The sequence below is a fragment of the Phoenix dactylifera genome, chromosome 1 (genome assembly GCF_051530095.1).
Source record: "Phoenix dactylifera cultivar Ajwa chromosome 1, Ajwa_hap1_PhDact_Kaust_v1.1, whole genome shotgun sequence".
Lineage (NCBI taxonomy): Eukaryota > Viridiplantae > Streptophyta > Magnoliopsida > Arecales > Arecaceae > Phoenix > Phoenix dactylifera.
This window is the reverse complement of record NC_143190.1, coordinates 52,186,037-52,201,743: the sequence shown is the minus strand read 5'-3', so window position 1 is coordinate 52,201,743 and position 15,707 is coordinate 52,186,037. Positions and strand designations below refer to the sequence as shown.

General features: G+C 39.5%; 1 protein-coding gene and 1 long non-coding RNA gene across 2 annotated transcripts; both read left to right on the top strand.

Moving 5' to 3' along the window:
* Nucleotides 1–6,152: 6,152 nt before the first annotated feature.
* Nucleotides 6,153–8,838, top strand: LOC148715384 (uncharacterized). The gene is made up of 5 exons (XM_089926571.1): nt 6,153–6,950; nt 7,047–7,533; nt 7,623–7,916; nt 8,119–8,476; nt 8,591–8,838. The coding sequence occupies exons 1-5, from the start codon at nt 6,349–6,351 to the stop codon at nt 8,836–8,838; spliced, it is 1,989 nt and encodes a 662-aa protein (XP_089782697.1). The 5' UTR covers nt 6,153–6,348.
* Nucleotides 8,839–9,302: 464 nt separating this feature from the next.
* Nucleotides 9,303–10,088, top strand: LOC149768740 (uncharacterized). Its single transcript, XR_016398497.1, has 3 exons — nt 9,303–9,373; nt 9,640–9,707; nt 9,801–10,088. It is a non-coding gene; the product is annotated as an uncharacterized LOC149768740 (long non-coding RNA).
* Nucleotides 10,089–15,707: the final 5,619 nt, after the last annotated feature.

Genomic DNA, 15,707 nt, shown 5'->3' with positions numbered 1-15,707 from the left:
TGGTGTTCGTGACAGGGCCGATGCGAGGGAAGACAACGCGGGTCGTGAACGAGTCGCAGCGGTCGAGCCCCGGAGGACCGGATCCTCAGCATCACTCTAGGGATCCTTCTAATTAGATTGGATGTTGGCTGAGGCTTTTCGGTATTACGTTTGAGTCCTATCAGATATCCATAATGGAGTAACCTCTTGCTTTGGTTTCACTGCCATCGCTTTGTATCGACTATCAACGATGCAAAGTATAAATAAACTATTTTGTTTCGCTAGCTTGTGTTATTAAAGGGTTTTGGGCCACCCAGCCCTTTGACGGTTGACAAAGTATAATATAATAGCAAGGTCTTAATTTGTGCTTTGGACTTATTATTGTAGAATTCAAAGTTAGTAACCTGGCGTATTTTGTTCTTGAAATAGTAAGCATCGCAACTTCAAATTCATCTCTTGGAAGTTCGTTGGATCTTCCCTTCAGATGCTCTCTTTCTCATTTTGCTTCATACAATTATCATACCATCTCAAACAAAATTAAAAATTCTCAGTTATGGTCTTGCAATACATATTAATAGAACTCCAAATCATACGTGTTTAAATCATCATTAGATTTTCTTGTTGGCCATTTCTATCAAAAGAATTGGCTAGACCTGATGCGGCAAGCTCAAAACTTTATAGGATGATGTCCTGAGCAGTCCAGTGCTGTGTTTTAAATGGGTGGTTAGGTTGGAGGATAAATAATGTGGGGCGACTTGGTCGGGTAGTGAGTAGTTAAGATTTATCTACTGGTCTCCAGTATTTTTGGTAGATAAGCTTTTTTATTATAGGTCGGCATGAAATCGTACACGTTAAGTGGGCTACGATCACATAATATATGGTGAGTTATCCATAAAAAAAAATAGTAAAGAATATGGATTGGAACAATTTCAAGTTGAAAGATTATTGCCATGCTGGGGCTAAATTAGGAGCAGTTGCATTGCCCTCTCTCAATGTAAAAGATTTAGCTCCATTCAGGATTGCTTTTGGAGAAGCTAAAAACGCTTCTTGGAGCCCAAAAAGTACTTATGAGTGATATACAGATGTTTGATAAAAAAAAAAACTTGAAACAAGCTTTCTATTCTTTCCATATGCTTAAAAACCTGGCAAAAGCTCCAAATTGAAACTTCTCTTCATAAATGCTTTTTGAAATTCATTGGAAGTTGTCTATGTGACTAAAATACTCTAAAATTTTATAGTTATTGCATTATTTTTAAAAAATAATATTTATATAAAATAAAATATATAAATTATAGATTAACCGTACTTTATACTATGTTATATTAATCATGAAAATAATATTATAATATAAAAATAACAATATCACATCCATATATTATAATAATACAATATTATGTAATAATAATTATAATATATTAAGTAATTATATTATATTATAATATAATATATACTTATACTATACAGTATAATATTATATTATAATATAATATATATGTTATGATATGCTATTACATTATACTAATATTATGACAGCTTAATATAATATATTATCATATAATTGTATTATATTATTATATTACAATATATTATGTTATACTAATATTATGATAATCTATATTATATCATATTATATTGTAACAATCAGACTTCGATAGTATAACAATATTATATTTCTAATTTTATACTGTTATTTTACAATTTTGTACTATCGTAATATTATAGTATTTAAAATAATATAATTTGTAAACTTTATACTTTATAATAACAACTCTCAATGTTACATAAAGTTAAAGAAATTGAAATTAAGCACCAATTTTTTTTATTATCATTTTCTTCACTTTCACAATTTGGTTGCCAAATAGATATTATAGTTTCATGTGTAGTTACTGAATAGCAAAAGCTTTTTGTTAAAAGTTTTACCTCCAAAAATCTTTACTGACAAAAGTTCTGTTATCAGCAACAACATTTCCCAAAAGGCTTTATAACTCCCTTAGATAAACACTTTAGCTCACTTCCCACCGGGGGAGTCTAATTTTATTTTTTATTTAGACAAAGTGTTGGAAAAACACAATACATCCTCTTTAATAGAATGAAATCGGACAAAATCAAGTTCTGCCAAAATACACTTGGTGATCCAGCAAAAGTCATAATGCGAATGGCCACAATGTCACCCATTTCTTCTCGAGACCTCAAATTTTTTTTTTGTTTTTATCGAAAGGAGAAGAGATCTAAAAAAGTGACACATTGAAATTCCAAGGTTTACTTCAAAGGAAGAGAAGCTTTTTGCTGCCTTCTGCCGGTGCATAAAAGACGACCAATCTCTAGTTAGCTCAATAACCAATCGGAGGACAATTCTCTCAACATAGCCAGAGGGACCACTTTTTGGAGGAGGTTCGGCATTAGTCTGGTACCTCCCAGATGCATCGTATGGCTATTAGGACGTCTTGCATAACTTATCAGGTATGGATGGCTAGGAATGCTTGGGTATTTCGCGAGCTCAGTCCGTCCCTGCAGTTCGTGATCACTATAAGAAAATAAACTTTCAGCGACCACTTAATTTCGGTGACTTAATGAATAGTGGTCGCTGCAAATAAGGCTATTTGCGACCAACATCCTTGTTAGTTACTGAATGATTGTCCTACACCGACTAAATGCATATTTGGTCGTAGAAAATCAAAACCAAGTTGGCGGGGTGAAGGTAAAATGTTTGGCGACTAACGTTTGGTCGCTGAAAATAAGGCCATCTGCGACCAACATTCTTGTTAGTTACTGAATAATTGTCCTACACCGACTAAATGCATATTTGGTCGCGGAAAATAATACCAAGTTGGCAGAAAGTTTGAGTTTTTTAGTGACCAAATTTTTGGTACTGGAAGGTTCCCGTAAAACCAAACGATATTGTACTAGCCCCTGTAAGATGCTAATTTCTAAGTTCAAAACAAAAAAAACTGCTTATTTTCAAACGGTGCCGTTTAACACCTTAATTCACTTAGGCATATCCTCGTCTCTTCGGCTGAATCTCAATCCCACAACTTTTCTTCATACTTAAATTCTTTTTTATTTTTATTATTATAATATAATTTTAAAAGCTCGAGCTCGGTGCTTGACTCCTTGTAAAATAAATATACGGATCGACAGGATACGTGGCATGCGGACGTGGGAACGGAAATCCGCTTAGAAATATATAGAATTCTTGGACATCCTACGGGCAGGATCGAAAATCCGCTTAGAAATAAATTTGCATGCATCCTTGTTAGTTACTGAATGATTGTCCTACACCAACTAAATGCATATTTGATCGCAGAAAATCAAAACCAAGTTGGCGCGAGTCCAGTATTTCGTGCGGGCTGGAGGTAAAATTTTTGGCGACTAAATTTTGGTCCCTAAAGGTTCACCTCCGGCGACTAAAAAAAATTTAGTCGAGAAAAGTATGCATGTGGGGACGTGTGAGAAACCAAACAAATCCTAATTTCCTATTCCTTTATTCGGCTTTAACTCCTTGCCTTCACCCGCACGTCGCCTTCGCCCGTTCGCTCATCTCTTCGGCATCGGCATCCCAAGGTACGTATGTGTTCTCTGAAATTTGATTTAGCAGAGGCCGGGAGGGAGAGGGAGAGGGAGAGGGAGAGGTGGCCGGGGGTCGTCGGGTTCGCCCGTTCGCTCATCTCTTCAGCGTCGGCGTTCCAAGGTACATATGTGTCTTCTGGAATTTGATTTAGCAGAGGCCGGGAGGGAGAGGGAGAGGGAGAGGGAGAAGGAGAGGTGGCCGGGGTCGTCGGGGGTTGTCGGAAAATTTAGAGGCGAGGCGGGAGAAGAAGAAACCCAGGAGGGGTTCTCCTCCTTCGCCGCCTCCGTAGCCACCGCGGAGGGCTTCTCCTCCTTTGCTGCCGCCACAGCCACCGCGGAGGGCTTCTTGTCAGGGCGGCAGGGAGAGAGAGCGAGGAGGCGAAGGGGAGAGAGCGAGGAGGCGAAGGGGATTTAGGGAGAGGGCCTTTTCTTGGGCCAGCAGGGAGAGAGAGCGAGGAAGGATTTGGGGTCGGTAGTTTTGTTTTGGGTGGAGAGAAAGAGAGGGGAGGGATTTGGTTGGCTTGATACACGTCTGAAGCCGCTCTTATCTTTCATCCCTTCACTTTTTTGGTTTTGGTCTTGGTTTTCCTTCCCTCACGTTACTCTTGATCCAGTTGGGCCATCGGGAAGAAAGATAGGGGGATTGGAGATGGACTTCTTAGAGGGTGGAGATTCTTTTAATTTTATCCTTTTTGTTTCTTCTCCTTTCTGTTTGGATTGAATGGTTGCCGTGCTGTGATGTAGCTTGGGTATCGAAGGGGAGATGGGAGATGGGAGATGGTGGGATGGGACTTCTTTTAAACTAATTATTTTTTCATGCTTCTATTCAAGGATTATATTAAACTGAAGAGACTTCTTGTCTATCTTTGTTAGATTCATGCATCTTTGTTGAAATAGTATACTTGACAGCTATCTATTTTCATATCATTTTTTTAACTATTTTGTACTTATTAAAATTTATTATTATTATAATAATAAAAAAAAGAAAAGGTCTCATTCACTGAATTTGTCTTAGGCCCCAAATATATTAGGCCGCCCCTGGTTTTCTGCTGCAACTTTTTTTTGCAGGATACAAAAATAAATCTATAAACTAATCAATCTAACTTGATGAAGTACTTTGTAGGTCAGTCAAAATGGACAAGAGTTGGATGACAATAAAAAATAGAATGAAGAGTAAAGAGTATAAAGAAGGGGTGAAGTCTTTTATTGAATTTGCGGTGGCAAATTTAGGCTCAGCAAATGATATTTGGTGTCCTTGTGTCGAGTGCATGAATGACAAAAAATAAAGCATTCAAGTTGTCAAGATTCATTTGATGTTGAAAGGAATCTCGCCTTCTTACAAGACTTGGGTGCAACATGGAGAATCTGTTCACGTGCATCAATCTTGTGTTTCAAATGATGCTAACTATGACAATGGTAGAGGTGTTGAGGATAGAATGGCTGGGGATGGCACCGATGATAGGGACGAATTGTCTAATATGCTGGAAGCTGTTTACGTGGGCGCTTTCATGAATCACGATATTAACGAATTGCCTAATAACTTGGGGAGGGAGGATGCACAGAATTTTGATAAGTTGTTCGATGATGCTCAACGACCCGTTTATCCTGGTTGCAAAACTTTTACAGTATTATCATTCGTTATTAAGATGCTTCATATTAAGGTGTACAACCAGTGGAGCAATTCCTCTTTTGACATGAACATGAAGGTATACAAGAAAATTCTACCGAAGTGTGATAAGTTTGTTCCATGGACCCTTTATGAAGTCAAGAAATTTTTACGAGATTTGGGTTTGGGATATGTGCTAATTCATGCATGCAAATATGATTGTGCTCTTTTTTGGAAGGAGAATGCGAACCTGGAGAAATGCCCTATATGTGATGAGCCTAGATATAAGCTGAATGATGGTAACGGTAAGAAGATCCCTCATAAATTTTGCGGTACTTTCCCCTGATACCGAGATTGAAGCGCTTATTTTTGCCCCGAAAATAGCTGTAGATATGAGATGGCACAAGGAGAAGCAAGTGGATGACGAAACATCAAGACATCGGGCTGATGGGGAGGAATGGAAGAACTTTGATCGGCAACATCCTGAGTTTTCCAAGGATCCGCGGAATGTGAGGTTAGGGCTAGCCACTGATGGTTTCAATCCTTTTGGAAATATGAGCACATCATACAGTATGTGGCCCGTTATCGTGATGCCTTATAATCTTCCACCATGGAAGTGTATGAAAGAGCAATTTTGTATGCTGTCATTGCTTATTCTCGGAAAAACGGCTCCTGGTAAAGAAATAGATGTTTACTTGAGGCCATTAATTGATGAGTTGAAAGAGCTTTGGAAGGATGGCGTGCAAACTTATGATGCCTCTAGTGGAAGTACATTTATAATGCGTGCTGCTCTCATGTGGACCATTAATGACTTTCCTGCATATGGTAACATGTCTGGATGGCCAACAAAAGGTTATTTGGCTTGTCCCATTTGTAACGAAGATGCTTCATCAGAACGTTTGAGGAGTAAGATTGGCTATATGGGTGCGAGGCGTTTCTTGCCTGAGAACCACATATGGTGAAAGAGCAAGCTTTTTAATGGTAAAAGTAAGGACAGGTCAACGCCACGAGAGTTCACGGGAGAAGAGATCTTGGAGCAAATTAATTCAGGGACATACAAGCCGTTGGGCAAGCATCCAAGCATTAATAAGAAAAGAAAAAGGGGCAAAGATGATGACACGATTTGGGCCAAGAAAAGTATTTTGTTTGATCTCCCTTATTGGAAAACACTCAAGCTGCGTCACAACTTGGATGTCATGCACATAGAAAAAAACATTGTAGAAAATATTGTTGGGACATTACTGGGCGTAGATGGGAAATGCAAGGATACAGAAAAAGCATGCATGGATTTGGCAGATATGGGTATACGGAAGGAGTTACACCTAAAAAAGCGGACGAACGGATCTTATGAGAAGCCTCCAGCATTGTACACATTGTCCCCGCAAGAGAGACAAGGGTTTTGTGATTTTTTAAAATTGATTAAGTTTCCAGATGGCTATGCGGCAAACATCTCTAGCTGTGTAAGTACTCAAGGTGGTAAATTATCGGATCTGAAAAGTCATGACTATCATATTCTTTTGCAACGCCTTCTTCCAGTTGGAATGCGTGGGTACCTCAACAAAGAACTTAATACTGCATTATTTCAGTTAGGCAATTTCTTTGAGCAATTGTGCTCCAAGGCATTAAAAATAGCTGATTTGAAAAAATTAGAGGACCAAATTGTTCTTATTCTTTGCAAGCTTGAGAAGATTTTCTCTCCTGCCTTCTTTGATGTCATGGTTCATCTAACTATTCACTTGCCTTGCGAGGCTATTCTTGGAGGGCCAGTGCAATATCGATGGATGTATCCAATTGAAAGGTAATTGTTTGCTACCGTATAGTAGGAATAGTAATCATGTATATTATTGTACATGTAAGAAATTTTCTATTAGCTTTGAGCTATTATTTACCGTAGGTTACTCAAAGTTCTAAAAGGATTTGTTGCCAACCGAGCTCACCCAGAAGGTTCTATCGCTGAGGCTTATATTTCTAAAGAGAGTACAACATTTTGCTCAATGTACCTCGATGGAATCGAAACAGTGTTTAACAGAGAAGAAAGAAATGATGACGGTGGTGATCGTGGCACGGGGTTAGCAGTCTTCACTCAAAGTGCCCGACCATTTGGGTTAATTCGAAGGGGACCTGATGTGCCGTTTAATGAACTCGAGATGGCTGAATGGTTTATCTTATACAATAGTTCTAAAGTGGATCAATATCGAAAGTACGTTTTTTTAACTTGCTTATTAAGGTTCAGCTATTGTATATTTAGTTGTTTTGGTCTTATATGTTACTTATATGTTACGGAATGTCGAATAGGGAACACAAGAACTACATACAAGGTGAGAGTGAAGTTGACATCACAAACAGATAACGTAAAGAATTTCCCAAGTGGTTCAAAGATCGCGTAAGCAAAATTAATTAACATGTAGGCACCTTGAGTTATCCTTGTATTTGAAAGTGAAGTAACATATTATGTCATTTTTTGTTATAGATGACTCAACTTCAAAACCAGCGATCACCGGAAGCTACTGATGAATTATGGTCATTGGCCAACGGTCCTCGTCCAATAGTCAACATATATTCAAGGTGCTTTTGTAACGGTGTCCGATTCCATACCATCGAACGTGACAACCGTCGTAAAAGCCAGAATAGTGGGTTAGTTGTTGAAGGGGACCACGAAGGGCAACCGATTGACTTCTACGGTTACTTGTGCAAAGTTTGGGTGGAGTGCCGTGGTATGGAATGGAGGAGCCTAGCGATGAAGAAGAAGAGATTGATAGTGACAGTGATACATATCTAGATTTAGAGCCATGATATATTTCTCTAATGATCTATCTATGGCAAAGTTGAACATATTTTTATGTTAATGAAAATCGTCCATTTTTATCTTACATGCTTCTGTTTTTTATGGAGAGTGTGATGTACTTTTTACTCCATATTTCTTTATGGCTGAATATAATGTATCTGTCTGGTTTTTATTGTGAAAGATGCACAAAGTAGGTAAAAAATTTGTGAAGCCTGGGTGCTTGTCCCAGAAGCTGACGGGATATGAAAGGCAAAGGCAAAAAAGGAATGAAATGAACTCAATGAGATTAGAGGCTCTTAGCATACCGGGCATGTCCAAGGCATTGTTTTGTTCAAATCAGATTGGTAATGAAGGACCGAACAAGATTAGCAATGGCGATGACGATGAAGAGTTTCTGCCATCTGATAATGAAGGACTGAATTCTTTTGGAGATGCTGAACTTGTGCCTGTGATGGCTGCCCAACCTACTCTGCTCCCCACCTTTTTTACCCAGCAAACCCACGAGCTTTCAAGTCCACCTATTATTGCCAACAACGTGGGTGAGAAAACTCATCTTTCTGAATCTTGTTATTGCTAAGATATTCTTGGTAAAATGATGGCATTTCAGTGGTTTTGTGTGTTTTTTTTGCGTTCTCTTTATCTATCACTAGCAGGTTTGTCTTATGGCCTAAAGTATTTAAGTATTTTAGCAGGTTCATCATCAAAGCGCGTGCGGGGTAAGACAGTTGGGAAAGAAATTGATAAGCTCATTGCCCAGAATGGCAGAGAAAAGCTCTGTGTTCCAGTACTTGATAAGTGGAATGGTTTATGTGGTATTAATGCCCCCAAGGTAGCCAATCTGTTGGGGTGTATATTAGGAGAATGTGTCCAATTAAGGGCATATCGACGTGGCGGCATGTAGACAAGGCTACTCAATCTGCTACCATACAATCTGTCCTTGTAATTATTTATTGCACAATATTTTTTTAGGTACTTGTACTAGTTACATTGATCATACTACATAATGGTTTTACTTATGTTTTTAGGACAAGATCAAAATCTCGGATGATTATCATGGCAATCTAGTAGCTCAGCAAGTTGTCCACAGAAAATGCTACAATATTCACAAAAATTGGAGGCAGAATATGAAATTGCATTACAAACATCTTAAGAATGTCTTACATGTGGACCCTTATAGTCATCCATACGAACATGTGATTCAAGAGAATTGGCGCCACTTAATTGACGATGTGTGGAAAAGCAAAGAACACAAGGTAACTTACATATTTAGTGCTTCAGAGTTTATAAGTAAAATATTTGATCATAATGTTTTCTTTAGATTTTTAATTTGTATTTTTTTGAAGGTGAGATCAAAAACTGGCAAAAAGAATAAGAAAAAGCTTGAGTACAATCATTGTTCAGGATCTCGGTCATTTGTTGCAACAATGACTATACCGGTAATATGTTTTTGAGTATGTACTAGCTATATTTTTAGTAAACTGCCTGTGAAACAGTCTATGGGATAGTTTTGGCTATTGTAAAATAAACAATTCGCTGCAAGTAGATTTTTTATTCTAGTTTACTGCAAGTATATTTTTGAAATCCTTTTATGCAAGTAGATCTGACAGTTATTCTAGTTTTCTTATTATGTAGTGGCTATATGCTAATTTAAATTACACTTTGCAGCTGGAGTTTAATGATTCTGAAAACTTTGAACTTCCAGAATTCTATAAAAAAACTCATACCAAGAAGAACAAAGAGTGGATTGATCCTATTTGCGCCGTGAAACATGTAGGTATCTAAAATCTCAATAATCATTTAAATCAGTTTCTGCTTTTGCAAGGTTATATACATTTAATTCTATTGTTACCTTTGCATTGACAGTCAAAGATGTTGAGCTTGCGAGAAGAATCTTCTCAATCCGGTGTGCAATTAACATCAGAGGAGATGTCTAGGAAGGCACTTGAAAAAAGGAAGAGATACATTCTTGGATTTGGGGATGGGCTGAAGCCCTCTTCATCTTCTTCCACACCTAGTCGTGTGTCACAAGACCATGTTGAGGAGTTGCAGAAACTTAAAGCTGAGATGGAGGAGATGAAGATGGAGCGTGAGGAGCTGCGGAGGCAATTGGAGCAGGAGAGGAGAGAGCGTAAGGAGGAAAAGAAAGAGCGAGAGGAAGAACAGAAGCAAATTACACATCTTATAAGTTTGGTGACAGAGTTCTTAAAGAAAAAGACTCAAACGCACAAGTCATCTATCTATCATGATAGGGCCATGTATTCAACTGGTGGTACAAATACTCGTTGGTATGTATTCTCATTTATATTACATAGGTTATTTAGAGATTTGGACCAAATTAAACGAAATGTCATTGTGAACTTATACTTGAATTTGAGTTTATTATTTTTCATATGTGGTTATTAATTGTGTATTCTTTTTTGCTTTCTCAGATACATGGTGGAGTTATAAGCATGTGAAATCTAGTTTCTGGTATATGGATAGCTTTTGTTCAGATGATCATGGTGGAGTTGTCTACAAGCAGAATCCAGTTTTTGGTATAAGAATATTTTTGTCTACACGATGGTTGTTTGGATGAATAGCAAGATCAAATATTTTGGAATTTTTAATTTACATTTTGATGTGTTTGGTGATGATTATCACCTTAATATATGGTATGGATGAAACATTTTGATGTATGGTTAATAAGTATGCTTGACTTTAGACTTATAGATGATGATATTTATAATGAATGATTATGGATTCTCCAACATTGTGTATACTTCTATTTGGATGAGCAAATGTATTGTACAATATGGATACTGGATAGGCTGTGTTGGTTGTACAGGATTTGGAACGAGCCCAAAAATAAATATTAAGCTTATAATTTGAATTGTTAATTAAATATAGGTTAATACTTTCTACCACCAAAAAATATTTGTTGTAATGCATTCCAATACATTATGCGACCAAACTATTGGTGGGGGAAGATAGATATTCAGTGACCATTTGTTTGGTAGCGGAAGACAAACCTTCCACGACCAACTATTTGGTCGGCGTTGAAATTAGCAACAACAGATTTGGTCGCTAATAATTTTCTTCGGCAAGCAAACGTTGGTCGTTGTTGGTGTACCTTAGGTGACCACACAATATTGGTCGCCAAAACCTTTCAGTGACTAGGGTTCGGCGACGAAGGGTATGTTAGTCGCGAAAAAATTTCGGCAACCAAATATGGTTATTCGACGACTAGAATCTTAGTCGCTGAATATGTATTTCTTGTAGTGGATGGAGCGGGCTCAGGTATAGACAATAGAGATTCTCCATGCAGATTTAGATCACAAACCTTGGACAGCTCGGAATACCTGAGGCCCCCACATTGCTTCGACAACTCTTTATATAATTTTCTTTACCTGGGAGCCCCAACCTCCGAGTTTCCTCAAGGTCAATTTTAACGACTCGGTCCTAAATGGAGGCAGGAGGAGAGGGGCCGAATTTGTTATCAAAGGCCTGAGTTCTAGTGTGGTGGTAGCGGGGGGGTGTCAGGTCTTCGACACCTCGGTTCCAGGGGCAGAGTTACGGGCGGCTTGGATGGAATTGCGTTATGTGCGGCATGTGCTTCAGGCGAACTCTATCCTCTTGGAGGATGATTCGACCACGGTGATCAGCTGGGTCCGAAAGAACCCGAACAGTGATGGAGGAATTTTTCCCCTGCTCAGTGATATTTGGTTGATGGTGAGGGAGGGTATTACATTTCAGGCTATACATGTATATCGTGAAGCTAACAGAGCGGCGGACTGGGTGGCGGCATATGTAGCAAGCTACTCAGGAGGCACCTTATAGGTTGGGGAGGGTGAGATGCCTGGTGCACTTCAAGACCTTTTGTTTGCCGATGCTATTAGATGTATTCGTATCCGTAATGTATGAATTGCTCGTTCAAAAAAAACAAAAAACAAAAAAAAAACAAGAAGAAGAACGAGACCAACATATAGTGATGCGCCATTGGTACCAAGTCACTCTATTTGTACTCAAAACTCTTTGATCCTGCCAGGAATATGAAGCTCTTGTGTGAAATCGTTGTCCAAATATTTTTGGTAAGAGGATAGTGAAGAGAAGATATATTTTTTCATCCTTCTCATTGCATAGAATAAAAGCATCATTTACTTTAAATCCTTCCCTAACGAGGTTCATTGTTGTGCTCAGCTTGTCCTTAAGAGCCAACCACATAAAAATCTTTGATTTCCCCTAAGCCGCAGCCTTCCACAAGTTTTTTTGCCCATGGGGATCAAAATCCGCATGTTTCCCTTGGAAATGATCATTCAGGAATGTATGCATTTCCAAAGTATTTGACATTTGGTCCCTTCAAGTTTCAACCAGATGTTATCCAGACAGTCATTCTGTTGAAGGTTTACTAAAAGGGCCGGTCACCAAAGAGAATTCCCAATCTGCTTCCATAGAGAGATCTTTGGATTCAAGTCTGCTATTACATTGAGAATAGATGGTAATTCCTGGTTTCCCGCGGTGAAAAAAGAGACATCGTAACGTCCTCCAACCATGGATCCTTTGGAATCATATTTCTCTACTATCACCAGGTAAATCTGATCCTATTCTTGATCCCGTCAAGGAAACAAAAGGTTTTCTTTCAACTTGGTCAACTCGAGTCTCGAATTTAAAAAACTGGGACTTTGAGACTTTTTCGGGTAACTATCATGATCCATATATAAATTTTGGTATATATCACTGGTGGAAAGTAAAGTCCATTCACTTTACTTTCATTTCTTTTATTATGTCCTCTATTTATAACGGTGAGATCATTCTTATTTGAGTCGGATTTTATACTATCAAAAAGAGAAGTTGCAACATCTCTGATATTCTATAGAGATCACTTTCTTTATTCGAAGTTGCAAATAGTAGCATCAATATTTTTTATTTAAACTAAAAAAAAGACAGCTTATAAGAAATGTCGGAGAAGTGGAGAATGATCGGAGCTCCAAATAAAGTTCTAAAGTTTTTAAACTTGGCTCATAGTACTATAATGCTGAAGAGCCATGCTTGGAGTTTCTTTAGTCCCGATTCTAATCAGGTCATCTTTATAGCGCGCGGTGCCTCTGCATAGGTTTCAAGGATAGGTCTGCTGAAATATATCAAGATTTTTGTACGACATCATTGTCTCCATTCAACCAATGAAGCACAGCAACCCTTGGAAGCCGCAAGAATTGTACCTCTACTACCTTATCCATATGGATGGTTCACAGTTTATAAATCCGAATGGCTGTGGTTTAGCCCCATTATAGAGCGGGAAACCTTAATTTTCATCTGCATATGTCTCTTTTTTTGAAGGGTAATGGAGGAAGCAAATTGGTTCCCCCAGTTTCACGAAAAGCACAAAATTTACATAGTTTCAGAAAAATAGGCATGGACTATGAAAACTTATAATTCAGTCGGCATCTTAATGGCCAAAATTTCAATTCAACAGATAATCTATTTTGGCAAAAGACCAAGAAGATTCAGCAATACTTTGTGGCTGTCGCTGCTTTTTTCCATACACAAACTTCCCCACTGCATGAAGGTATTTAGAGCCTTGTGAAGAACTGTATTGATGGATGAAGCTTTCTGAATAAAAACTCTCGAATTTCTTTCCAACTAGATGTGCCAACAAACGGCCAAAGAGAGCTAGTCCCAACCTTTTCGAAAAATTCCTTTAATCCTCTTTCTTCTCCATGAGATCCATAGATCTCGAATATCCTTTGGCCAACCATTAATTTTGAGCTGTCTTGATAGTAAACCACAAGCTTCTTGCAGAAGAACATTTGACAAGGAGATGCAAGATGGTTTCCGAGTTGGCTCCACATAGAGGACATTCTATACCTCTTCTCCATCCTTTTCTTGCCATCCCTTCACCCATATGTAGCCGGTTTTTGAGTGCCAACCATATGAACACTTGGAGCTGTTATGCGCCATATCACCTTGTGAAAAGGCCAAAGAACACCACTACAAGTCAGCAATTTATTGAAGGAACGGATTGAATAATTACCATTGTTGGTGAGTTCCCATACCGGCACATCTGTTAATGTAGAGGGTCTGATAGGATGTAGAAGTTGGAGAAGAGTTTTCATGCTGCTTAGACTCCAAAAATGATAATATGCCTTAGAGCTTAATGCACCATCTTTGTTTTTTCCAACTCCACAGAAGAGTTGGTTTGCACCACTCTATCGTAGAGCTCCACAAATAGGGATGACAAAGGGTAGCACCTGTTGCTGGAAATTGGACCCGGGGGCGGCCGTCGGCTGGAGAAGGAGAGCTCCGCTGCCTGGGTGGCGGCGCGTCGGCGGGCGGCGTCCTCCTGGAGACCTGCAAGAAGCCGGTGGCTGGGCTCTCCGGTGCCGGCCCTCCGATGGTTAAGTCAGTCAGGGGTCTGTATGGGGAAAGAAAAAGTGAGACGGAAAATAACCCCCCCTAAGTGGAGGAATTCCCCTTTTATAGGGAGGATCGGGCTACCTGTGACGTGACAGAGCAAATTGGTTGTCGTACAATTGGTCATTAATACTTGATCATGTAAGTCAATGCTATCATGGTAGGAGATTAGGCCGGAGCCTGTCATCACGGAGTCGCCATCATTTGTAGGCATGCGGATTTGCCGTGAGAGACTCGATGTCCGTAGGCGACGGAAACCATACGCTTTAATTGTTGAGTAAGCCCAGGGGCCTGCAAGGGCCATGCGTTTTGACTGTTGAGTGAACCGGGTGTCTGCACGACCCTTACACATTAATTGTCTGCACGGCCGTGCTGCGGGTAGACGTAATCTCAGTGTGCAACTCAGGCGTCCTCAGGCTGGTAAGACTGAGTGTCCCCAAGCCGGAGGAGGTCTGCTCAGTTGGCCCCTGCTCGGAGGGGTCTGTCCGGTCGGCCCCTGCTCGGAGGGGTCTGCTCGGCTGGCCCCTGCTCGGAGGGGTCTGCTTACCAAAGCGTGGCGACACTTTTTCCCCCCAACAGCACCAACCCAGGAGTTTTTCCGGAATCCGATATTCTCGCCATTCCCTAGTTTAAAATAAGTGCAGTTCCAGAAGACCTTCAAGTTCTTACTAATATCTTTCCATATAGGTGATACTTTTTCATAAAAGTTTTCGTCCTTTAACAAACTTCTAAGCCCATTTAGCCAACAGGAATGAGTTAAAAGAAGAGTTGGTTTGCACCGCTCTATCATCTTTATAGATCTTAAAGCGGTCATTGTGATCCAACAATGGATTGGTACGAGGAAGGTGAATCCATCTTCCGCACAAGAGATCCAACCCAGGTCCCATTGGGAATGCTCACAAGAGTAGGGCATGATTGTTTGGTCCATCCACCATGGAAATGAGATATTTGTATATAGCCGAGCACCAGAGTCAAGTGACTGGATCCACATTTTGGCCATTTCCATAGACCAAGGAGAAAAGGAATGAAATGATGCGCGATGACAACAATGGGTCCGAGGTATCCTTTCGGCGCTAGGAGTTTTAGATTAATGGAGGACCATACGTGTGTGGTGGTTTGCATGGAAAGTGGCAAACCAAAACCCATTTGTGAGACCTTTTATTTCCTCCCTTCAAAAAGCCAACCCATAAAGTAATTGTGCACGCATTTGGACTCCACTTGTGCTTTGGACTTAAAAACTATAGGTATATAAGCTGGAGCCCGGCGCTTGGCAGCAGCAGGCCCACCAGCTAAGAAGAAGAAATGGCGACTTTGAGGTTTTCTGTGTGTCCTTATAAGACCAGTATTACATTTGAGTGCCCTCTTTTCTTTTTTTCCTGATGG

Excerpts from the sequence above, each read along its gene's own strand:
- LOC148715384 (XM_089926571.1), top strand. The coding sequence starts at position 6,349 with ATGCACATAGAAAAAAACATTGTAGAAAATATTGTTGGGACATTACTG. Across the intron at positions 6,951-7,046 it reads TGGATGTATCCAATTGAAAG|GTTACTCAAAGTTCTAAAAG; the intron begins GTAATTGTTTGC and ends TATTTACCGTAG. Across the intron at positions 7,917-8,118 it reads AGAAGAGATTGATAGTGACA|ATGCACAAAGTAGGTAAAAA; the intron begins GTGATACATATC and ends TTATTGTGAAAG.